Consider the following 25,562-nt stretch of genomic DNA (forward strand, 5'->3'; position numbering starts at 1 on the left):
TTCCACCCCAAAATTACTAGAACTCATACAGCGATTCAGCAAAGTGGCAGGATATAAAATCAATGCACAGAAGTCAGCTGCATTTATACACTAACAATGAGACAGAAGAAAGAGAAAGGAACTGATCCCACTTACAATCACACCAAAACCCATCAGATACCTAGTAATAAACCTAACCAAAGAGGTAAAAGATCTGTATTCTGAAAACTTTCATAAAAACACTTATGAAAGAAATTGAGGAAGACACAGAGAAATGGAAAAACATTCCATGCTCATGGACTGGAAGAAAAATATTGTTAAAATGTCTATGCTACCCAAAGCAATCTACACATTGAATGCAACCCCTATCAAAATACTATCATTTTTCACAGAGCTGGAACAAACAATCCTAAAATTTGTACGGAAACAGAAAAGACCCCGAATCGCCAGAGGAATGTTGAAAAAGAAAACCAAAGCTGGGGCATCACAATTCCGGACATCACTATATTACAAAGCTGTAATCATCAAGACGGTGGAATAGAATAGAGAACCCAGAAATGGACCCTTAACTCTATGGTCAACTAATCTTTGACAAACCAGGAAAGAATATCCAATAGAAAAAAACAGTCTCCGGGCGCCTGGGTGGCTCAGTCATTAAGAGTCTGCCTTTGGCTCAGGCCATGGTCCCAGGGTCCTGGGATCGAGCCCCACATCGGGCTCCCTGCTCCGCGGGAAGCCTGCTTCTCCCTCTCCCACTCCCCCTGCATGTGTTCCCTCTCTCGCTGTGTCTCTCTCTGTCAAATAAATAAATAAAATCTTAAAAAAAAAAAAAGAAAAAAGAAAAAAACAGTCTCTTCAACAAATGGTGTTGGGAAAACTGGACAGCCACATGCAGAAGAATGAAATTGGACCATTTTCTTACATCATACACAAAAATAAACACAAATGGATGAAAGACCTAAATGTGAGATAGGAGTCCATCAAAATCCTGAAGGAGAACACAGACAGCAACGTCTCTGACCTCAGGTGCAGAAACTTCTTACTAGAGAGGTCTCCAGAGACAAAGGAAACAAAAGCAAAAATGAACTATTGGGACTTCATCAAGATAGGAAACAATCAACAAAACTAAAAGACAACCAACAGAATGGGGGAAGATATTTGCAAATGTCTTATCAGATAAAGGGCTAGTATCCAAAATCTATAACGAATTTACCAAACTCAACACCCAAAAAACAAATAATCCAATCAAGAAATGGGCAGAATACACGAACAGACATTTCTCCAAAGAAGACATACAAATAGCCAACAGACACATGAAAAAATGCTCAATATCACTCATCATCAGGGAAATACAAATCAAAACCACAATGAGATACCACCTCACACCAGTCAGAATGGCTGAAATTAACAACTCAGGAAACAACAGATGTTGGCAAGGATGCAGAGAAAAGGAAACCCTCTTACATTGTTGGTGGGAATGCAAACTGGTGCAGTCACTCTGGAAAACAGAATGAAGGTTCCTCAAGAAGTTAAAATAGAATTACCCTATGACCCAGCAATTACACTACTAGGTATTTACCCAAAGGATACAAACATAGTGATTGGAAGTGGCACCTACACCCCAGTGTTTATAGCAGCAATGTCCACAACAGCCAAACTATGGAAAGACCCCAGATGTCCATCAACAAGATGAATGGATCAAGATGTGTATGTATACACACACACACACACACACACACACACACACACACACAAGAATATTACTCAGCCATCAAAAAGAATGAAATCTTGCCATCTGCAATGACATGAGGGAACTAGAGGGTATTTTACTAAGTGAAATAAGTCAGTCAGAGAAAGACAATTATCATGCAATTTCACTCATATGTAGAATTTTACAGATGAACATAGGGGAAGGGAGGGAAAAATAAAATAAGACAAAATCAGAAAGGGAGACAAACCGTAAGAGATTCTGAACTACAGGAAACAAACAGGGTTGCTGGGAGGGGATGGGATTACTGGGTGATGGGCATTAAGAACGGCACTTGATATAATGAGCACTGGGTGTTATATACAACTGATGAATCACTAAACTCTACCTCTGAAACTAATAATACACTACATGGTAATTGATTGTAAATAAAATTTAAAAAATAAAAATATTTTAAAAATCACCCATAGGGGCGCCCGGGTGGCTCAGTCGTTAAGCGTCTGCCTTCGGCTCAGGTCATGATCCCAGGGTCCTGGGATCGAGCCCTGCATCGGACTCCCTGCTCCGCGGGAGGCTGCCTCTCCCTCTCCTACTCCCCCTGCTTGTGTTCCCTCTCTCGCTATATCTGTCAAATAAATAAATAAAATCTTTAAAAAAAATAAAATAAAAATCACCCATAGATATTGATAATAATTTCATCTATTTCCTTCACCCTTTATATTTACAAATGTAATTATAAATATGTATTTTACATATATTGTTTAAAACACTGGTATAATACTTTGTTTTTTTCACTTAGATATGGAACACCTCTTGTTTTAGTATTTTTCAAAAACATTTTTACTGATGGTTCTAAATACAATAAAAAACACAACAAAAACTATCCCTTTGGAAACCAAAGGTTGTTTTGTTTCTGATTTTTGTTTTCATAAGCAAAGCTGTTACCTTCTAGTGCATCTTTGATCAGATCTCTAGAATAAATTCCCCAAAGAGAGATCAATGAGATCAAATAATAAAGTCACCTAAACACTGTTAAAACACACTGCCAGAAAACACATTTCCAGAAAAGATGCTCTAATTTACATCTCCACCAGATAAAAGACCTCATCTCTGTATATCAGAAGTCAGCAAACTGTAGCAGGGCCTGCCACCCATTTTGGTTTGGTCATCCTGTGAGCTAAGAATGGGTTTTACATTTTTAAATAGCTGAAAACAAATCAAAAGAAGAATTACATTTGTATCAAGCGTTTTATAATCTGTCATGCATGGACTAAATCTTGGCATTTATTAGCTTTTAATCTTTACAACAACTCCGTAAAGTACTATTACTCATTTTATAGAGAAGGAAACTGAAGCTTCTAGATAAAGTAACTAGAAAAAATTATACAGCTAAAGAGTAATTCAGCTGAAATTAAAACCCAAGGGCACTTAATGCGCTTCTGCACATTATCCAACACTGTGAGGATGGTGTGTAAAATGTCAAAGGTGGATGCAGGTTAACACATTCTAGTGCACAGCATGGAGCCTACTTAAAAAGCATGTACATATACTCTTAGCTGATACAAGCACTGTCCCCTCACCCTATTATGTAACTGAACCATAAAACTGTATCAATTTAGACTTAGTTATTATTTTAAAATCATGAGATTTTCAGGATTATCTTTTCAAAGTTGATCTAAATCTACTCTTTTCCCATTATTTCTTAGTTTCCAATCCTACTAGGTGCTGATGTTGGTCTTTCTATAGGTAACAGAATGATTGAAAGGCAGTGTAGGCATGCTGAAGGGTAAATGGGGAGGGAGCAGCACTTGGCTTTGGTTTGGAAAGCTTATTGCCTCAGTGGCTGTATGAATAAAATCAGGTAGGTGTTAAGTGTAAGCTAGTATGGTGCTCTCCAGTACATGTGGAAAACTATTTCATATATTCCTGCTTCTCAGTCAGATTGGGTATTGAGCAAAAAAATAAACTAGAAATTTGGAGAAGGAAAAATTTGGAATATATATGATTAAGAGTTGATAGCCATAAAACATTAAAAAGAAAAATTCTTATAAATGAGAAAATGGGCAAAAGACATAAAAGGTAATTTTAAAATTTTATTGTAGCTTTATATATGTTTTTTGGTATGTGTATCTTAAAATTTGCCATTTTAACTATTTTTAAGGGTAAATTCATAGAGACAGAAATGGCATTAAGTACATTCACATAGACATGCAGTTATCATGACTGTCCACCTCTAGAACTTTTTCATCTTTCCAAACTGAAACTGTCCCTATTAAACAGTAATTCCCCTTCCCCTGAGCCCCTAGTATCCATCATTCTACTTTCTGTCTCTGTGAATTTACTTATTCTAGGTACTTCATGTAAGTGGAATCATGCAATATATGTTCTTCTGCTTCTGGCTTATTTCACCTACCATAATGTTTTCAGGGGTTCATGTTACAGAATGTGTCAGAATTTCCTTCCCTTTTAAGAATGAATAATATTTCATTGTGTATGTGTATATATATATATATACATACACACACACACACCACATTTTGTTTATTCATTCACCTGCTGATAGACACTTGGTTGTTTTCCATTTATTGGCTGTGAACAATGCTCTATTGGACATGGTTGAACAAATACCTGTCTGAGTTCCTGTTTTCAGTTCTTTTGGGTATATACCAAGGAGCAGAATTGCTGGGCCATGAGGTAATTCTGTTTAACTTTCTGAAGAATAGCCAAACTATTTTCCAGAGTAGCTTTACCATTTTACATTCTCACCACCAGTATAAGAAGGATCTAATCTCTCCACATTCTCACAAACACTTGTTTTCTATGTTTTTGTTTGTTTTATTATAGTCATCTAGTAACTGGTGTGAGGTAGTGTCTCATGGTTTTGATGTGCATTTCCCTAAGGACCAAGGATGTTCAGCATCTTTTCATACGCTTATTGGCCATTTGTGTATCTGTAGAGAAATGTTTAATCAAATCCTTCGCCCATTTTTAAGTAGGTTGTTTGTCTTGTTTTTTTGTTGTTTTTTAAAATTTTGTGTTGTTTTTGAATTATAGGGGTTGTTTATATATTATGGATATTAATCCCTTCTCAGATGTGATTTGCAAATATTTTCTTCAGTTCTGTGGGTTGCCTTTTCACTATGTTGATACTGTTCTTTGATACACGAAAAGTTTTTAATTTTGATGAAGTACTTTTACCTATTTTTTCTTTTGTTTGTGTTTTTGGAGTTATATCCAAGATTGCATTGTCAAATCCAAGGTCCTGAATATCTACACCTACGTTTCCTTCTAAGAATTTTATGGTTTTCCTCTTAAATTTAGGTCTTTCATTCATTTTGAGTTAATTTTTGTATAAGGTGTGAGGTAGGGTCCAGCTTTCCTCTTTTGCATATGGAAATCCAGCTGTTTCAGCAGTTTGTTTTCCTATTGATTGGACTTGATACCCATTATGAAAAATCAACAGGCCATAGATGTATAGGTTCATTTTTGGATTTTCTACGTCTGTCCTTATGCCAGTATCACACTGTTTTGATCACTGAAGCTTTGTAGTAAGTTTGCAAGTCTTTTACCTTGTCGGCTAAATTTATTCCTATTTTATTCTTTTTTAAAATTTGTTTATTTATTTATTTGAGAGAGAGAGAGAGCAAGAGCAAGGAGAAGAGACAGAGGGAGAAGAAGAAGCAGACTCCCCACTGAGCAGGAAGCCTGATGTGGGGCTTGATCCCAGGACTCTGGGATCATGACCTGAGCTGAAGGCAGACGCTTAACCGACTGAGCCACCCAGGGGCCCCTAAGTATTTTGTTCTTTTAGGGGCACCTGGGTGGCTCAGTCAGTTGAGCATTTGCTTTTGGCATGGGTCATGATCTTAGGGTCCTGGGATCGAGCCCTGCATCAGGCTCCCTACTCAGCAGCCAGTCTGCTTCTCCCTCTCCCTCTGTGATCTCTCTAGCTCTCACTCTCTTTCAAATGAATAAAATCTTTAAAGAAAAAAAGTATTTTATTCTTTTAGATGCTGTTATTAATGGAACTGTTTTTTTTTTTTTTTAAGATTTATTTATTTGAGAGTGTGCGCATGCACGGGTTGGGAAAGGGGAAGAGGGAGAGAATCTTCAAGCAGACTCACCACTGAGTCCTGAGTCCTGAGCCCAACACGGGGGCTCAATCCCACGACCCCCATGAGATCATGACCTGAGCCGAAACTAAGAGTTGGGACGCTTAGCTGACTGAGCCACCCAGGTGCCACTGGAATTGTTTTCTTAATTTCCTTTTTGGGAGGAGCTTAGGAAGATGGTGGAGTAGGAGGACCCTGAATTCACCCTGTCCCATGTTTACAACTAGATATCATCCACATCCAAGACAATAAACTGGAAAGTGATCTGAAGACTGGCAGAACAAACTCCACAACTAAATATAAAGAAGCTGCATCTGAAAGGTCTAAAAGGTCAGAAAGGTGCAGAGAGGCTGCCTGCAGGAGTGAGGGAGCAGTGTGTGAGAACAGGGCAGAAAAACAAGTCCTTGCACCAGGGACCTCACATGGGAAAGACTAATCCCCTTAATGTTTGGAGGAGATGAATTCTGTGAACTTGTAACACCAGTGGGCGTTGGAGTCTGGAGCTTTAAAGTCAGCTGACTTCAGTATTACAATGGGCACCAGGGTGAGTGATAGCTGGGTTGATGTCCGTAAAGAGACAGGAACATGAGGAGAGGCAATATAAAAACAGCAGTTTATAGAATACCAGGGGCAGGCAGGGGTGCCTGAGTGGCTCAGTTGGTTATGATACCAGGGTCCTGGGATTAAGCCCCATGTCGGGTTTCCTGTTCATCAGGGTGCCTGCTTCTCCCTCTCCCTCTGCACTCCCCCTACTTGTGCTCTCTCTCTCTCAAATAAATAAATAAAATCTAAAAAAAAAAAAAAGAACACCGGGGCAAATGGAAGACAGATCTGTTCATACTGATTTCAGACCATGTTGGAGGACTTTGAAAACAAAGAAAATCATGGTGCCATTTTCTTCCCCCACCTGCCAGCATAAATACAGGGCCACGTGCAGGAAGGGGAGCTGCACAGACACTTGCTACCTGACCTGCTAGCAGTATGCTATGCCCATGAGTTCTCCTCAGGACTTGCCCACTCTAAGCCTGCTAGCCTTGGGCTCAGGGAGTTGTTAAAGGCACGCATACCCCACCCACACACTCAGTGCATTGCACTCAGCCACACACCCCCACCCACCATTGTGTGCTGGGGCCCAGCCATACCCAGCCATTCTCATGCACCATGCCCAGCCTTGTACCCCCTGCCACCCCAGTGCACAGCCCCCAGCTACCACAGTACTTCAGGGGATCCAGCATAGGACTGCTGACTCAACCCAAATTTTGGTAACAACACCAGCCCACTCCCAAGCTCGCTGATGTGCATGCCCCTTCAGAGCTGGCCTACCTGGGTCCCACTAATACCATAGAGAGCAAGCACAGCCCACAACAGGCAGAGTGTCAGTGCAAACGACTACACTAAAAGGAAAAGTAACTCAGACACAACAGCAAAGTATAAGCAACACACACAGGATACCCTGCTCTAAGTGCCAGGTTCTGGTGAACAGGGGACACTGCACTGCAGGGCACACCAGGACCTCCTCTTCATAAAGTCACTACTTTCAAGAGCAGAAGACATAGCTGACTTTCTTAACAGAAACAGAGAGACAGACAAAATGAGACAGAGAAATTTATCCCAAATTGAAAGAACAGGACAAGGCCATAGCCAGAGATCTAAGTGAAACATATATAAGTAACATGCCTGATAGAGAATTTAAAGGAATGATCATAAGGATACTCACTAGACTTGAGAAAAGAGTGGAAAACATGAGTGATACCCTTAACACAGAGATAAGGAATAACATAGCAGAGATAAAGGGCTCAATAAACGAAGTGAGAAACATGCTTGATGGAATGAATAGCAGGATGGAAGAAGCAGAGAAATGAATTAGTAACCTAGAAGACAGAGTAATGGAAAGTAATCAAGCTGAACAAAAGAGAAAAAAAATTACACAAAACAAGAATAGACTTAGGGAACTTAGGGACTCTATTAATCAACATTTGTATTATAGGAGTCTCAGAAGAAGAGAGAGAAAAGGGGGCAGAAAATTTATTTAATGAAATAGTATCTGAAAACTTCCCTAATTTGGGGAAGGAAACCAATATCCAGAACCAAGAGGCACAGAGAACTCCAATCAAAATCAACAAAGCAGATGCACACCAAGACATATTGTAATTAAATTTGCAAAATATAGTGATAAAGAAAAAATCATAAAAGCAGCAAAACAAAAGAAGTTTGGTAACTTACATGGGAAAGCCCAGAAGGTTAACAGGAGATTTTTCAGCAGAAATTTGGCAAGCCAGAAAAAAGTGGCATGATATTTTCAGTGTGCTGAATGGGAAAAATCTGCAGCCAAGAATACTCTATCCAGCAAGGCTATCATTCAGAGTAGAAGGAGAAATAAAGAGTTTCCCAGACAAAACAAAAAAGTTTCCCAGACCCTTAAATTAGCTCTGCAAGAAATATAAAAGGGGATTCTTGGAGTAGAAAGGAGAGACCAAAAGTGACAGTATAAAGGTATGAAATACAAAAGCAGTAAAAATGAGTATTTCTGTAAAAAATCAGCCAGGGAACTCACACACACACAAAGGATATAAAATATACCTAACATATACCTAAAAACGTGGAGAGGGGAGGAGAAAAGAATGGGTTCAAACTTAAACAACCATCAACTTAATACAGACTGCCATATGTGGAAGAGGCTATATATAAACCTAATGGCAAGTTAAAAACAGAACTATCTTATGATCTAGCAATCACACTACAGGGTGTTTACCCAAGGAATACAACACTAATTCAAAAAGATGCATGCACCCCAATGTTTACAGCCTGTTGTGTCCATCGATTGATGAACGGATAAAGAAGATGTGGCACATATATGCAATGGCATATTATTCAGCCATAGAGAGAATGAAATCTTGCCATTTGTGATGACACAGATGGAGCCAGAGAGAATAATGTTAAGCAAAATAAATCAGACAAGACAAATACCATATGATTTCACTCATATGTGGAATTTAATAAAGAAAACAAACAAGCAAAGGGAAAAAAAATAAGAGAGATTGAGACAAATCAAAAACAGACTATTAATTATACAGAACAAACTGATGGTTACCAGAGGGGAGGAAGGTGGGGGGATGGGTTAAATAGGTGATGGGCATTAAAGAATGCACTTGCTGTCATGAGCACTGTGTGGTGTATGGAAGTATTGAATAACTATATTACGCCTGAAACAATATCAGACTATATGTCTATGTCAACTAACTGAATTAAAATTAAAACTGGAGGGGAAAAAATTCCTTTTTGGATTGTGCATTACATGTATATAGAAACACAACCTTTTATTATGTTATTCTTGTACCCTTCAAGTTCGCTGAATTCATTTATTACATCTAGTCATTTTTTTGTAATTCTTTGGAATTTTCTATATAGAGAATCATGTCATCTGTGCATATAGTTTTACTTCTTCCTTTATCTAACTGCTCTGGCTAGAACTTACAGTACAGTACAGTGTTGAATAGCAGTGGTGAAACTGGGCACATTACATAATTTTTTAAAGAAAAAGTGTGAATGGCTTAATAATAATTCTGTAAGTGGCTATAGAGCCAAAGTCAGGAGACTTTGGCCACACAGTAAATATTTTATACTTTGTCGATTGAAAGGCAAAATTAGGTTTTAAAATTCATGTTCATGGAGGAGACATGACCTCATTCTCCTAAAAATCCTTCCTCTCTCAAAGACAGTGATCTTCCTTCTTCCTCAGCTCGGGGCCTGAACTCATGACCCTGAGATCAAGACCTGAGCTGAAATCCAGAGTCGGATGTTTAACCAACTGAGCCACCCAGGGTTTAGTGTTGCTTTAAAATTGACAGGGGCACCTGGGTGGCTCAGTCAGTTAAGCATCTGCCTTCAGCTCAGGTCATGATCTCAGGGTCCTGGGATCGAGTCCTCCATCGGGCTCCCTGCTCAGCAGGGAGTCTGCTTCTCCCTCTCCCTCTGTACTTTCTTTCACTCTCTCTCAAGTAAATAAATAAATTTTTTTAAAAATAAATAAATGTAAATAAATAAAAATCTTTTTATTTATTTTATATATTTTATGATAAAACTAAACTCAAGTGTCAAGGAATGCATCCTTAGGTGGAAAAATTACAAAGAAAAGCAAGAAAGCTATTACCATACAATAATTCAGGACAGTGATTTTGGGGGATGGAAGAGGATACTAATGTGAAAGCGGATTCAAAAGAGGTTTCTAGGGCTGGCAGTCTAATATTTCCTGACTTGGGTGGAGGTTACACAGGTGTTGGCGTTGTGATAATTTACTAAGTTGTATAATTAAAATATTTATTTGTACACTAAAAAAATCAAATTCCCATAAATATTAACAAGTTCCAGCTTTTTATTATGTAAAAATGACTCCAATTCAAAATTGAAGCCAAAACCCCAGGATCTGTCGGATTCATTTAATTGTTCTGAAAACATACAAAAAATTACATTTAGCAATAAACTAAAAGAAAGAACATGGCTAATATATAAATTTAGAATTAATGCTATTCCTGCAAGTCAACACTCATCATAATGACTGTCTTAGTCAATAACAGAATACCACAGTCTGGCGGCTTGTGAACAGAAACACCATAGATCTTAAGACTATAAGGAGGCCAAAAAACTCTATCAGGACACTTATGTTTTCCAACTGCTGGCTCACTCAGCTGTACTTAAAAAGTAACCGATGTAGTCCTGTTCTGCTGAGCTAATACTTTTCATCTTATAAATCACTCATTCTCAAAAGCACCTAAAAATACAAGGCCCTGAGAACGAGAATTTTCACCCAACTTTACATCACTAAAGTGATATAAATAACCCTCCTTTACTGCCTTAAACACTTAAGCTTCTTAGTTTCATCCGCTTTTGACTAGAATATGAGACTTTGGGTACAGTGCCTACAATTTTTTGGGACCAGGAATATTAAATATTGTATGAACTTAATTACATTGGAATTAAAATGAATTTAAAAAAATTTTAAAAAGTATACCAATAGGTGAATCACCTTAATTCTAAAGATATTACTCCCCTAACCAAATATTTTTCTAAATATTTGCTATGTGCCAAGCACTGTGTTAAATGCAGGGGATACAAAACAGTCCAAGATTGGCTCTACTCTCATCTCAAGGCGCTTTTGTAATATATTTGGGAAAATTACACCAAATAAAGTTCTTATCTTTACTGTATTGCAACTAACAAAAATATTAATGGCATTGGATTTCAATTATTTATTCCCAATAGACAGACTCTTCAGTGTCAGCAACTGTGTATGTATGCTACAATTCATCTCTATATCCTCAGGACCTAACACGACACCTAGCACACAGCATGTGATTAAAAAAAAAAGTTTGTTAAATAGACAAAAAAATTAACACAAGGTAGCACATGACAAACAGAAAATAATAGACAATAAAAAAAATACAGAGACCCAACTACCATGTGAGACCTTACCTACTGAAATAAACTGTTTCCCTACTGTCCATCCTTCCACCCACTCTCCTTCACCCAGCCTGCAGTCAATGATTCATTCACCCATTTAATAATCTGATATACACAAAGCACTTACTGCATACTAGACACTGGATTACCAGTGATACAAAAATTAATAAAAATCATATTCCCTTTATTAAAGAAGCCTATAACCTAGAAGACACAAACATATAAAGAATAATGCTTTAAGTGCTGAAACAGGTCTGAACAAATTGTTACAACGGCATAGTTGAAGAAGCCCCTCACCCTGCAGGGATCAGGGTCAAAAACGGATTTCACTGAGAAACTGACCCTCAGGGAGTAACACCTGAAAGACTTGAGAAGGAGGAGAGAGAACAGTAAGCGCCAAGGCATAGTGTGATGAAGAATTTCAAGTGTTACTGTGGGTTACAATCACATAGTAAACAAGGAGAGAGGGAAGATAATGGTCAGGTTTTGAAAACCTTTAAATCCCACCCTCTTGGGAGAGGTTCTGAGGGCGAAGAGGAATGCCAAAAGATTTTAAACTAGAAAATTGATCATGGTTTTGGAAAACACTGAAAGGATGGCGTGGACACTGGACTATGAAGAGAAGCACGATTCCAGAGTCACTCCTTTCCAGCACAAAGCAGTGGCCCCAATCCGGTATCTAAACATTGATTACCATGACAAATCCTTCACCAACTGTCTGCACCCTTGACACTCACACACCGCAACCGAAACTGCTTCATCTCTCCGGGCCACACAACCCTTTCAAACTTCTTGAAACGTACCCTCACAGCCACAGCCCAAAAGTCCGTTCAGGAATGTCAATGCACTGCTCCCATGATTCGCACGCTTGCGTCGGCTCTGGCTGTCACGTTCCTTTCCCCCCGCCTACGTCGTGTGTCTGCACAAGCTGGTCTTTTCCAGCTCGTGAAATCTGGGAGGGCTTTGCGTCTTCGCGCCGCAACCCTCCACAGAAGTCCCATCACTCCCCGCTTCTCCACTTCAAGCCCTGCAGGCCCAGCCTCGCCTCCCCCGGCGCACACGTACCCCCTCGGTCTTCATGTCCAGGATTTTTTCCACCTCAAACACATCCTCTCCGTCCTCCTCGCTGTCTCCAACTGCCTCCGCTCCTTTCGTGGCTGCGTCCTTCTCTTCGTCCACTGCTCCAACACCTTCTCCTTCGACTTCAGGAGACTCACCATTGCTGTCGGCACCTGAAACAGGAACTGCACTCATGCTCGCTCCCTCGGCAACGGCCGCCGCCGCCACCGCAGCCATAATAGGAGCCCAGCAAACCGCCGAGGAAGAGCTGCTGCGACACACACCCCGGCGGTTCTTCGCGCTCAGCACTTGGCCCTAATCCACTCTGGCAGCGTGACGCTGCGAGGGAAACCAGCCAATGGCGGACTCGAGACCCTGGAGCGACACACACTGAAACCAATCACATCGAGGCGGGCGCGCTGGAGCCCCGCGGAGCCTACGGGAAGCGGGTGGGCGGGCCGAGGGGGGGGTCGCCCCAGCGGAAGGGCGGGGCGGATGGGGCCGTGAGAGAGGATCGGTAGGTAGGCACTGGTACTGGGGAGGGGAGCGGAAAGGCTGTTTGGGAGCCCCTAGCGGGTGGGGCGGGAACGGCGTGGGGGGGCGGGGAGGGGCTTGTCAGGGCGCGGGGGAGAAAGGAGTGAGGCAGACATGGACCCTCGGAGACGTTGGGGCTCCAGCGCTGAGTGGGGAACAGGCGGCGGAGGCGGGCTCGGGAGCTTCCCGTGTTGGGAAGGGGCGGCCAGGGAACACCATAGCGCGGCAGTCAGACTGGAAGAGAAGCTCAAGCGCCTGAGGGGACCAAACGCTGCGCGGGGTCTCTTCCCTCTTCCAGTTGCTCCTGACGGTGTCGACGGGGGCCTTTCTAGGAAAGCAGCCCCCACCTTCTGCCCAGACCTGAGCGGGCCAGAACGGGATGCCGGGCCATTCGTGCATGTGTAATTTTGATTCGTTTAACGCGTGTGAACGATAGAATCAAACATAGTGCTTTTATATCTTAGTATTGTTTAAAGTTAGGAAAAAATTTTTTTAAGTAACAGGCCCAAAACAATTGTTTTCCAAGTTCTTGGGATATTTTTTCCGCATTGAAAATATCAGAGGACGCGATAAAAGTATTTTGTCCAGGATTGACAAAGATAGGTCACCCGAAGTTGCTAGGATAATCCACTTAAGGGTAAAATATTTTTCTCACTTTAAATTGCAAATAAAATCTTTATGGTAGTGCACTTTTAATTTTTTTAAAAGATTTTATTTATTTATTAGAGAGAGAGAGAGAGCGAGAGAGAGCATGAGTGGGGAGAGGGATCCCAGGACTCTGGGATCATGACCTAGGCCGAAGGCAGCAGCTTAAATCGACTGTGCCACCCAGGTGCCCCCACGAACTTTTAATTTTTTAAATTTCTTTTAAAGTTTTATTTAAGTAATCTCTACACCCAACATGGGGCTCAAACTCACAAACTGAAGATCAAGAGTTTCAAGGTCTTCTCACGGAGCCAGCCAGATGCCCCAAAGAGCTTTTTATTTTTGTTTCTTTGAATGGTGGACTTAATTTATAAGATTAACTCTTTCAGATTAACTCTGAGGTTAACTAAAGAATCATCTATGATCCTGCAGATCCATTTGGATGATGTAGGAAAGATGTTAGGGTTCAAAGCCTATGGCCAAGAAAGAATTTTTGAGACATCTTTGGTGCAAAAAGGTGGTTTTATTAAAGCATGGGGACAGGACCTGTGGGGTTCAAGAGCTGCGCTGGGGTCATTATATGCTTTCAAGTTGGGAGGGGGTTGAGGATAGCTTAAGTTTCTAAGGAATTTGGAAGCAGGGTTTCCGGGACCTTGAGGGGCCTAGCAATTGTTGAGAAATGTCATTTATTATGAGATCCTTCAGATGTGTATCGGTGGGTCATATGCTTGGGGGATGAGTGCCAACATATTTCTTGCAGGGGTAGAGATGAAGCTTCCAAAGGAATTTTTGTATGTTAAAGACTTACAGGATCCTGGAGGGTCAGGCTAATATTGCTTTTTGCCCTTAGGAAAGTATCAACATCAAGGCAGGTGAGTCCCTAAAGGAATGTCACTCTGCCCGTTTCAAGGACTTGTCTGTCAATGGGCTGTAAGTAGTAGGAAATTTAATAATTTTTCTTCTGCCTTTGTTTTCCATATCATGAAGAGGCTCATCAGATCTTGAGTGGGCTCATTGATTTATTATTTATTTAGCTTACTAAATGCATCCTGTGCATGACTATACTAAGCATTACAAAGAGCATATACAAAGAGCAATAGAGCATGGTATTAAAATTCAGCTGACTAAATTTGAAGATCTTACTGGTTTTATTCAACGACTGGGGCAGCATCCCATCTAGCAAATAGAAAGGAGCTCCAAAGAAATGCAGAAAAGGACAGGCTTTTCATGACAGAAAGGGGGAGGGCAAGGAAGTCATAAACAAAAGAAAGGATTATTTCAGGCAAATTCACTGTCCTTTTGGGGAAGGCTGGGGTCTATCAAGAGGATTACCTCACCAGTACTACCAGGAAATTCCAGACTACTGGTGAAGATTATATTCCTAGAAGAGCCTGAAACTGCAATTCGGTTAGGTATCAAGTCTTGGTTTGCTGATGTGGGGGTTGACACAGATAATTCCATTTTGGGCCCGTTGTCTCTTTCTTAACAGTCTCTCTGCCCTGCACAGACTTAGTCTATAAAGGAAGACACACAACAATTCTAATAATTAGATATCTTTTTAAAGTAAGTTTTTAAAAATGCTGTAATCAAATAACATTAGTTGATGGGGAAAGCTCATTTTTTTTTCAGAAGAATTTCAGTTAACAAGCGTAGAAGAAAACAGAGAATCACAATATTTCATGAAATGATTCAGGCAACTGTTAGGTGAAAGATTGATGAGGAACTGGCTGCCAAAGTATCTCTTCAGACTATTTGTCGGTTGTAGGAGAAACAGAACTTCACATTGGAAAATGCACTGATCAATGTTAGCATTACTAGAAGTAGAACAACCAAACTATATGACTCCTATTGATAAAAATACTGATCCTTAATCTATTCAGGGGCTTAGATCAAATTTCCAGTTTACAAGAAATATGGGGAAAGAAAAAGTGGAAACAATCGGACAAATCCAGAATGTGGGACATACTATAGGACAATTGACCTTGTTTCTTTAACAAGTCAATAGCAAAAGAAAAGGGAAGAAAAGACGGTTCTACATTTATAAAAACTTGGCAAAATATTTTAAATGATGGAATTTATGTTCATTATACTATTTTCTCTACTTTTATATATTTTTGAGATAAATTTAAGTATATGTTCACTGTAAAAATTTTTACAATGAATATATAAGATAGAAATAATATAAGATATATAATATAAGATAGAAATAAAGTTCCTGTTCCTCAAAGGTAGCCAGTTTGGAATATGACATGACAGACTTTTATCTCATACATGTATAAACACCCATTTATATAATTTTTAAGTGAGCTTTATTCCACATTGTTCTGCAACTGTAAAATATATATGCATACACACACACACACACATATGCGTATATAACATATGCGTGTGTGTGTGTGTCCATATCTTGGCAAGATGAATTTCTAGAAGTGGAATTCCTATTAGTGAAATTTATAGGTCAAGGAGGGTAGTGATTTAAATTTGGATAAATACTGCAAAACTTTGTTTTACTTGTATATGTTTCCAGTAACAACATAAGGAAGTCTGTTTACCTTCACACACTCTGCTACTAGGTATTATCAATCTTTTATTCCTTAATCTGATAAAACAAGAAAAGAGTTATCTTGATGATTATGTCAAGCAAACAAGCAGACAAGGCCAAGGGCAAGACCTGATTGATTTAGCCATAAAGACATAACAAGCCATTTTAGATTTAGATGGTTTATTACTTGTATAAACAGCAAGAGGAAGAGTAGTCAAAGATGCCAGCTCCCTTTGGTCCTTGTCCCACACTCCAAGAAGAGCTAGATAATTGCAGTGTGAGTTGTGGGACACATCACTGCCAAGGAGCTAATTCCAGATGCAGCTAGGAGGAATTTTAGTCTGAAGCTGTATTCTGAGCTTCATATCACCTCAGAACTGGGAGGTGATGAGAAGTAGTCTTATGTCTGCCTCTCAGGGAGATAGGTGGATGGGAGAGGGTCTCATGGTAGCTCCTCACAAGTTTCCCATCCTTTGAGTATCACAAAACATTCTGCCAAGACATAGTTATAGTTCAGGTCCAGGGAATTAGGAAGGGTCACACATCAGGATAATGGAAGTCACTCAAGATGAAGGCAGGACTGGCAGTAGAAAGGGAAATCCTGAAGCTTATGTGAATGAGGGTAGGTACGGGGCATTTGGCAAGTCACAGCAATAAGGACAGGTTGGAAGATAGCTAAAAGACTGAATCTCAAAGAAACCTGATATGATGAGCACTGGGCATTATACACAACTAATGAATCATTGAACACTACATCAAAAACTAATGATGTACTATATGTTGGCTAATTGAATTTAAATTAAAAAAACAAGAAAAAACAAACCAGGGTTTTTACATAAAGGTAGAGAGGTAATGGCCTGGAAGTGATAGTGTGGAGGAAGGTGGACAGTGACCTTACAGCTTTCATAAAAAATAACTCAAAATGGATCATAGACCAAAATGTAAAATGCAAAATTCATAAAACTTCTATAGGATAACATAGGAGGAAATCTAGATGACTTCAGGATTTTAGAGGCAACACCAAAAGCAAGATCCATGAAAGAATTGCTTGGGATACCTAGTTTCTCTAAGTGACAAAAAGATGTATCAAGGGATCTATAGACTAGGAACCACATGCATATTGAGGGCAAAGGTCTGGATACTCAGGGCCCTGGAAACAGGATTGCATGCCAGGAACACTGACATCAGCCAAAGACCTTGTTTCTCCCCAGCTTACTAAGTCCAGCTGGGCCAGTTCTCTACTAGAGTCCTTAAAGGGGAGAAGGGAATGAGGCTCCAGGACTAGCCAGATGTGTCTCCTATCACCTTAAAATATTTAAACACAAATCTGTAATATTGTAATATTTTGTTATCACTTGTTCATTAAAATAATCAATTGTGTTTCTCATTATTTTAAAGTGAGTGCTACACTGAATAAAATCATAATTAAACTTCATTATAGGTATCTATTGATACCTGATTATTTTATACATGGAAGCATGAATAATGTTTAAAATACAACTTCAGATGATTCAGCTTTGACTGTAATTAAGAACTCTGTGAAGAGGAGATGTGGTGTTTATGGTTTGGATCCCCAATAGCTGTTTAGTGGCAGAATCCCAATCTTGACCCAATTCAAGCCGTTGGCAGATAGATGGATATTGTCCTTCAGTTCTTCTTACCCATTCACTTGCTTTCTTTATTTCTTCAAAAGTCCAGGGAATATTTCTAGATTAAAAATAAATGGTTCCATCAACTTCGGAATATAATTATATACAAAATGTAATGCAATATCAAATCCTAGCACATCATATCAGACAAAATAATTCTGTCAAAAATTAAGATATATAATAAAAGCAATTCTGACATTTTATGAAAGTTCTATCAGACTGACACAGTGCTTTTAACTTAATACATTTTTATTTTATTTTTATTTTTTTAAGATTTTATTTATTTATTTGACAGAGACACAGCGAGAGAGGGAACATAAGCAGGGGGAGTGGGAGAGGGAGAGGGAGAGGGAGAAGCAGGCTTCCCGCTGAGCAGAGAGCCTGATATAGGGCTCTATCCCAGGACCCTGGGATCATGACCCAAGCCAAAGGCAGATGCCTAACAACTGAGCCACCCAGGCGCCCCTACATTTTTAAATATACTATACCCATCACTTTCCAGCTTCCAAATGCTTCACAGACTTCCTTGCTGCCTCCAGGACAACTCAGCTTCCTCTAGACTTTATATATATATATATATTTTTGGTCATTCCCTTTCCATTCTTCTTGATCTAAATCCATCCATTCTTCAAGTAGAAACTCAATACTATTTTACAAACCAGGTGTCTATTTTTCTTTCGTTTTTACTGTACCAGGAATTCTCAATTTGATTAGTTAGAAAAATACCTAAGACTCACCCATGAAACAGCCATATATTCTGTCATACAAATCAGGAACAACATACTACTAAACTGCATAACATAAAAACTTCAAGTTTGTGTGCATAAAATGATATCAAACATCCAAGACTGTCAAATATTCAAAAGTCTATTCAAGACTCAAAAATTCTGAGATTTTTCACTAATACTAGTTAGCTACTTCCTCATTTATCTTGTCACCTGCTAGAATTTATTAGCAAGCAAGTGGTAACATATACTAGAGTTTAAAAAAAATTCTATGGGGGAACTAAAAATTTGGAAAATTCTCTCCATCTTCCTGATTTTTTTCCCTGTGAACTGGGAAAGGGTCATCAGTATAGTGTGGTGGCTAAGAGCTGAGTTCAAATCCTGACTGAAATCACACAGTGTTGGCTGTGTGATATGGTGCAGTCTTCATTCAACACTGGAAGTCTCCGTTTCCTCAATTAGGATAATAACATGAGCTCCTAGGGCTTTGTTGTGGGGATTAGCAAAACACATGGATTTCACAGGCTTCACAGTCCCTGGCACAGAGTAGGCAATCAATAAATGTCAGATGATTATCATGATGACACAAACATACTAAATGGGGAGCACGTCCAAAGTGATTAAAAGACCTGTTTTCTGGGGCGCCTGGGTGGCTCAGTCATTAAGCGTCTGCCTTTGGCTCAGGTCATGATCCCAGGGTCCTGGGATCGAGCCCTGTATCGGGCTCCCTGCTCCACGGGAAGCCTGTTTCTCCCTCTCCCACTCCCCCTGCTTGCATTCCCTCTCTTGCTGGGTCTCTGACAAATGAATAAATAAAATCTTAAAAAAAAAAAAGACCTGTTTCCCAGTAATCATTAGTCTACTTATAGTTATGAACTATGGAAAGCAACAAAACTAATTTTAAATATTTTCACTAATTCCACTGGTTTTCCTTCAGCTGACCTCTAAATTTTGACTGACCATCCCACTAGTATGAAGGTTTTGTTCATATACCTCCATACAATGTGCTACTGTATTAATGTTATGTGCATCATGAAGCAGAAGTTATAAATTAAATATGCAATAAACAGGAAATAAAAATTACTTAAAAGTTTTACTTATTAAAGTGCCAACAAACCTTTTTGCTCTCACAATAACCGTCATATAATAAGAGCAATGTGATGCAATATACTTCATTATTTTTTTTATACTTCATTATTTTTTAAAATCTTGGTATAATACTTTGTGATACTGCAATTCAAGAGTAGGTTCAAAGTTATTAATACTTGTTCTAATGGCTATCATAGTTGTGATGCCAGACAGGTCAAGAAGGAAGGCCTTATGCCCCTCGCCAAGAGGGTTCTTGGCTCTTTGAGAGAAAGAATTTAAGAGCAAGCCATGTAGAGAAAGGGACAAAGACTTAATAAGTATACAAGTAAGACAGGAGCTACTTCATAGATAAAGTAGTGGCCTCTCTTCCCAGGGGAGGAAGAGGACCAATGCCCCCAACCCTTGCCTCTAACAAAGGGTTTTATAAGTTGTTGTTGTTGTTGTTTTTTTTTTAGCTAACCATATAAGGAGGGGCTTACTCTTTAACTTTGGGTTTAACATTTACATTGGGCAGTTAGTTTTACCATTGTCTTAGAGTTGTAGAATTACCCACAGGAGCAATTTTAGGAATGTCCAGTCTTTATGACTTTTATTGCTGGAGGGCGTGGGGTCTTGTGGTCTTCCATGAGTTGTAGCTTGTTACCTGTTGACTTTTAGGTTAAGGATCAGCCTAAAAATCAAAATAGCTTTGCTCTGGTCAACTTTTCTCCTAAGCCTCTCTTCCCTCTGTCTCAGTTGAAAAAGATTTAAATAGAAGAAGTGCCTCTTTGGTTATGCCTATTAAATCAAATATTAACTTGTCAGTGCTTCTACTAGCTCTTTGAAGTATTTTTCTTGATAGTCACTTAATAAATTTCCATCTTTCTCACCATGAGAAGGTGCTGCTTTTCTTAAAAATGGAAGTATAAAATAAGTACGGTAAAATGCTCAATTTGTTATTTTCTGAGTACCTATTTTGTGTTTGATGCTGTTGGGAATTGAGAATTTAATCAGTCTTTGTGAGAGGGTAAAAATAGGTCTGCTTATTTATTTTAATTTCATCTGTAAATATGTATCTCTAAGGGACAAGAACTTTTTCTTAAACATGACATTAAAATAGCTATAAATAATCTTTAATATCACAAAATATCCAGGTAATGTTTAAATCAGGTCATGATCCCAGGGTCCTGGGATCGAGCTCTGCGGGTAGCCTGCTTCTCCCTCTCCCATTCCCCCTGCTTAATTTTCAATCTCTCTGTCTCTTTAATAAAATGCGTTTTGTTCAAATCAGGATCCAAAGTAGGCCTAACATTGCCTTTGGGCCATGTGTCCTTTAATTTATAGCTTCTACCCCTCCCCTCTTTTTCCTTTTGCCATTTATTTCCTCACATTCCAGACATTGCTGATGGCAGTCCATGGTATAATTTAACATATTCAATCTCTTCTCTCTGGTATCTGGTCTTTATTATGCAAAATATTTACCTAGTTTCAAAGTCAAAAATGTAAAACAAAGTATATTAGGAGAAACCTAGCTTCTAACCTTGTCTCCTCTTCTTCCCCCTACAGATAATATTTTATTAGTTTTGCTAGTTTTCCCACTAATCTTGCCTTTTTAAAAAAATCACAAGCAAATTATATAGGTATGTATGTGTATGTATATATATGTATATTGTGTGTATATGCACACACATAAGGGATGACCATTTGCATGGGGTATGGATGGAGTTGTTTTTTTTTTAATGTTTTCTTTTCTTTTTTTTTAATGTTTTTTATTTATTTATTCATGAGAGTCAGTAAGAGAGAGAGAGAGGCAGAGGCAGAGGTAGAAGCAGGCTCCCCATTGAGCAGGGAGCCGGACGCAGGGCTCGATCCCAGGACCCTGGGATCACGACCTGAGCAAAAGGCAGACACTTAACCATCTGAGCCACCCAGGCGCCCCTGGATGGAGTTTTGTAAGTAAGGAGGGTATTCACATGTGCCTCAAGGCCTCTTGTGGTGCCAGAGGTCAGCCCAAGGACTAGGAGCCAGGGCCCCAGAACAGGCTCTCTCTACATTGTCATATTATGGCATCAAACTTCAAGTTGTCACAGAATTCTAAATTTGAACTCGGTCTTCAAGAATTTGTATTTGTCAAGGCAGGACTTTAAAATGTGTTTTATTTAACAGTTTGTTAGTTTGATTTATAACATTTATTTATTTAAAGATTTTATTTATTTATTTGACAGAGAGAGACACAGCGAGAGAGGGAACACAAGCAGGGGGCGTGGGAAAGGGAGAAGCAGGCTTCCCGCAGAGCAGGGAGCCCGATGTGGGGCTCGATCCCAGGACTCTGGGATCATGACCTGAGCCAAAGGCAGAATGAGCCACTCAGGCGCTCCTGATTTATAACTTTTAAATACTTAGACATACAGTATGTGGGTTTCCATCTATATTCTTGTGTCAGGCCCTGCAATTTATTGGGAACAGGCCTGGTCCCAACAGTCATATTGTGGATTTTCCAAAAGCACACAGAATCAATAGGCCATAGTGAAAAGAATACTAAATCTGGAGCCACAGATCTGAGTTCCAGTGTAAGCTACACTTAAAACATTCTGAGCCCTGGTTTTTCATGGAAACCAAGAGGCAAAATATTGTGTCTGCCTGCCTATGACAGAAGAGTGCAGGCAAGATATTCTCTTTGTTCTTACAATTCCATGTAGCTTCTTGCAAAATTTAGTTAAGAAATGGTCAGAAATATAAGCCAGTTGCTTAATACTATAATTAAAACCACCTGGAAATGGAAGCATCATCCAATTTCATCAGTGATCTGAAGACTATTCCCTTTTGTTCCAACTTGGTGCGAAGAAACTGTAGCACCAGAAATGTGGCGATCAGGTCCAGGAGACGCTCTCTTCCTTTTTTACCTAAAAGTGGAAAACTCTTTTATATCTGTTGGAAACTCTGCATTTCAAACTGTGCCCATTTATAAAAGTTCTAGTAAAGAACTACAATACTATTAAACCATAATACATTAGCAGATCATAAAACTCTATAATTCTCTTCAAGATCCTTAACTAGCCTGTTATTTAAATAAAAAAGGACGAATGGAACATGTGCCATAGGACCCTGATGGTTGTTAGGAAACAATTACAACCATAGCTTCACTCCTCTGCCATCTTTAATAAACAGAGATGCATGAAGTTGGTAAAGAAATTCAGTTTCTAGGCTCCTGCTACAAATAGCTTAGAGGAGTAAACCTAAATATACAACAGATAAACAATTGATACAGCTGGGTAGGTCAACGTAGCAAATTGTTTCTAGTGATTTGCATCATTGAAATAAATTTCTAGGCCCAAGATAGAGCTGCTACTGCCCAGGGTGCCATATCAGCAAACTAAAACCTAGATAACTTTTTATGTCCCTATAAACACTCCACTTGATCAGAAACACAATATATCCAGTCGGCCAATCCCCCAACACCAAGCCAACTTTGGGCGCTATACTCACTTCCCTGTTCCTTGATCTTTCTAAATACCGTCAGATATGCAACCCCAACCAATCAGCATAAACTAAGTACTTCTTCCTGGTTTCCTGCTTGCCTCTTTATATAAGAGCTTACAGCCCTGTCCCCTTTGCAGCGTTCTGGACTCTTGAGGGTGGAGATTGCCAGCTTCAGGAAGTGTAAAATAAACATTTTTTTTAGATCAACTAAATTGTCCTCTTATTACTTTAATAGTACCTATAGGTAACCAGTGTTATACACCTAAACCAAGGTATTTTACTATATTATAAAATACCAAAATTGAAAATGAATGTTTATATATACTGAGCCAGAAATTAACAACCCATTTGAATTTTCTTAAATGCAAGTCATGTATTCGAAACCACTTCACATGGAATTGCTGAGTCATATGGTAATTCTATTTTTAATTTTTTCATGAACCACTCTATTGTTTTCCATAGCAGCTACCATTTTACATTGCCACCAACAGTGAACAGGGTTCTGTTTTCTCCACATTCTCACCAATACTTGTTATTTTCTGTTGTTTTTTTTAAGAGGTGTCATCCTAATGGGTGTGAGGTGGTATCCAACTACCCATTTTAAAGAACAGAATATAATCATTACCTTGAAAGTGTGAGCTGTGTCCCAATTGTATTCTCTTTTGCTCCCTTTTAGAAACTACCACCATGCTGATGTTTGTGTTTATCACTCAGTTCTACCACAAGGTTTGTACCTTGTTTATTATTGTTTTTTTTTTTTAAGATTTTATTTTTTGACAGAGAGAGAGACAGCAAGAGAAGGAACACAAGCAGGGGGAGTGGGAGAGGGAGAAGCAGGCTTCCCGCTGAGCAGGGAGCCCAATGCAGGGCTCCATCCCAGGACCCTGGGATCATGACCTGAGCCCTGAAGGCAGACGCCTAACGACTGAGCCACCCAGGCACCCCTATATATTGTTTATATGTGTCTTTATCCTAGTTTGTAGTATGTCTTTTTCACATTTTATATTTTATTTATTTTTAATAAAGAGGCATTGCTGATGTGTTAATCTTTTCCTTTATGACTTGTGCCTTTTTGCACTGGGAAATTCCTCTCTGAATGACAAATCAAATACTTCAAAATGTTAACATGTGGGGAATTTAGATGAAGGGTATATGAGAATTCTTTGTACCATATTTGCAACTTTTCTGCAAGGTTAAAATTATTTCAAAATAAATTAAAAAAAAAAAACCTTTCCTGTCCTAAAATCATGAATATTTTTTTCCAGTATTTTCTTCCAAAAGTTTTATTGTTTGTCTTTCATACTTAAGTCTTCAATCTATTTGGAGTTTTTGAGTATGGTATGAGGTAGAGTCAAACTGTACTTTTTGCCTTACTGTCTGGTTGTCCCATCACCACTGATTGAAAAGTCCATCTTTTCACCATTTTTTTTTAAATTATAACCACTCTACTGGGTACGAAGTAGTACATAACTATGGTTTTTATTTTCATTTCCCTGATGACTAATGAGCCTGAGCACCTTTTCATGGCCATATTAGCCATTTGTATATCTTCTTCAGAGAAATATTTATTCAAATCCTTTGACTATTTTTTAATTTTATTTGTCTTTTTAATTACTGAATTTTAAGGGTTCTTTATATATTCTGGATACCAGTCCCTTATCAGATATATGATTTGCAAATATTTTCTCCCACTCTTTGTGTTGTCTTTTCATTTTTCAATTGCACACAAAATTTAAAAAATTTTGTACTGAGGCATAATTGACAAATAACATACAATTTTAAATATGATCAAGTTTAGTTTGTCTATTTTCCTTTTGTGCTTTTGGTGTCAAGAGACCATTACCTAATGAAAGGTCATGAAGATTTACTTCTGTTTTCTTCTAAGAGCTGCATAGTTTTGTTTTGTTTTTGTTTTTTGTTTTATTTGTTGTTGTTGTTGTTTTTTGAGCCACTCAGGCACCCATGGGTCTTATTTATTTAAACCACACAAGAGTCAGATCTGGCCTGTGCCATCCTTTGTAAATGAAACTGTGGTGGACACTGATTCCACCAGGAATGACTAAAATACATGGTTTGGAAGGTCCCTGCCATTTTTTCCTGGCAAGTTTCTTCTTCTATATAAGAATTTATCTAAGGTTAATGATTCTTTTTTTTAATTTTTTTTATTAACATATAATGTATTATTTGTTTCAGGGGTACAGGTCTGTGATTCATCAGTCTTACACAATTCACAGCGCTCACCAGAGCACATACCCTCCCCAATGTCCATCACCCAGCCACCGCATCCCTCCCACCCCCCTCCACTCCAGCAACCCTCAGTTTGTTTCCTGAGATTAAGAGTCTCATGGTTTGTCTCCCTCTCCAGTTTTGTCTTGTTTCATTTTCCCCTCCCTTCCCCTATAATCCTGTCTTGTTTCTCAAATTCCTCATATCAGTGAGATCATATGATACTTCTCTTTCTCTGATTGACTTATTTCGCTTAGCATAATACCCTCTAGTTCCATCCATGTCATTGCAAATGGCAAAAGTTCATTTTTGATGGCTGTATAATATTCCAGTGTGTGTGTGTGTGTGTGTGTGTGTGTGTGTGTGTGTGTGTGTGTG

At 39.0% G+C, this 25,562-nt stretch overlaps 2 protein-coding genes and 1 long non-coding RNA gene across 14 annotated transcripts in view; 1 reads left to right on the forward strand and 2 right to left on the reverse strand.

Moving 5' to 3' along the window:
* The window catches only part of MPHOSPH8 (M-phase phosphoprotein 8), a 52,434-nt gene extending 39,798 nt beyond the window's left edge, over positions 1-12,636 (reverse strand). For 3 of the 4 annotated variants that reach the window (XM_073894808.1, XM_073894807.1, XM_025875232.2), the window contains exon 1: positions 12,322-12,636. In XM_073894808.1, the coding sequence (XP_073750909.1) occupies positions 12,322-12,552 (231 nt within the window). In that variant the 5' untranslated portion in view covers positions 12,553-12,636. The remainder of the gene's footprint in view (positions 1-12,321) is intronic. The other variant, XM_025875233.2, reaches the window with a different exon arrangement.
* Positions 12,637-14,343: 1,707 nt separating this feature from the next.
* LOC141373139 (uncharacterized) overlaps positions 14,344-25,562 on the forward strand; it is a 36,721-nt gene continuing 25,502 nt past the window's right edge. Inside the window, exons 1-2 of the long non-coding RNA XR_012378843.1 lie at positions 14,344-14,366; positions 23,635-23,684. This is a non-coding gene — a long non-coding RNA (uncharacterized lncRNA). The remainder of the gene's footprint in view (positions 14,367-23,634; positions 23,685-25,562) is intronic.
* The window catches only part of PARP4 (poly(ADP-ribose) polymerase family member 4), a 112,646-nt gene continuing 101,583 nt past the window's right edge, over positions 14,500-25,562 (reverse strand). For 6 of the 9 annotated variants that reach the window (XM_073894806.1, XM_073894804.1, XM_025875227.2 and 3 more), the window contains 2 exons: positions 22,249-22,381; positions 15,032-17,743 (listed from right to left, as the gene is read on the reverse strand). In XM_073894806.1, the coding sequence (XP_073750907.1) occupies positions 17,548-17,743; positions 22,249-22,381 (329 nt within the window). In that variant the 3' untranslated portion in view covers positions 15,032-17,547. Of the gene's footprint in view, positions 15,009-15,031; positions 17,744-22,248; positions 22,382-25,562 lie in introns of those variants that run through there. The other 3 variants (XM_073894803.1, XM_073894805.1, XM_025875230.2) reach the window with 3 other exon arrangements.

This window comes from Callorhinus ursinus, unplaced genomic scaffold, assembly GCF_003265705.2.
Source record: "Callorhinus ursinus isolate GAN/ISIS: 27379988/994484 unplaced genomic scaffold, GSC_fseal_2.0 scaffold7, whole genome shotgun sequence".
Classification (NCBI taxonomy): Eukaryota; Metazoa; Chordata; class Mammalia; order Carnivora; family Otariidae; genus Callorhinus; species Callorhinus ursinus.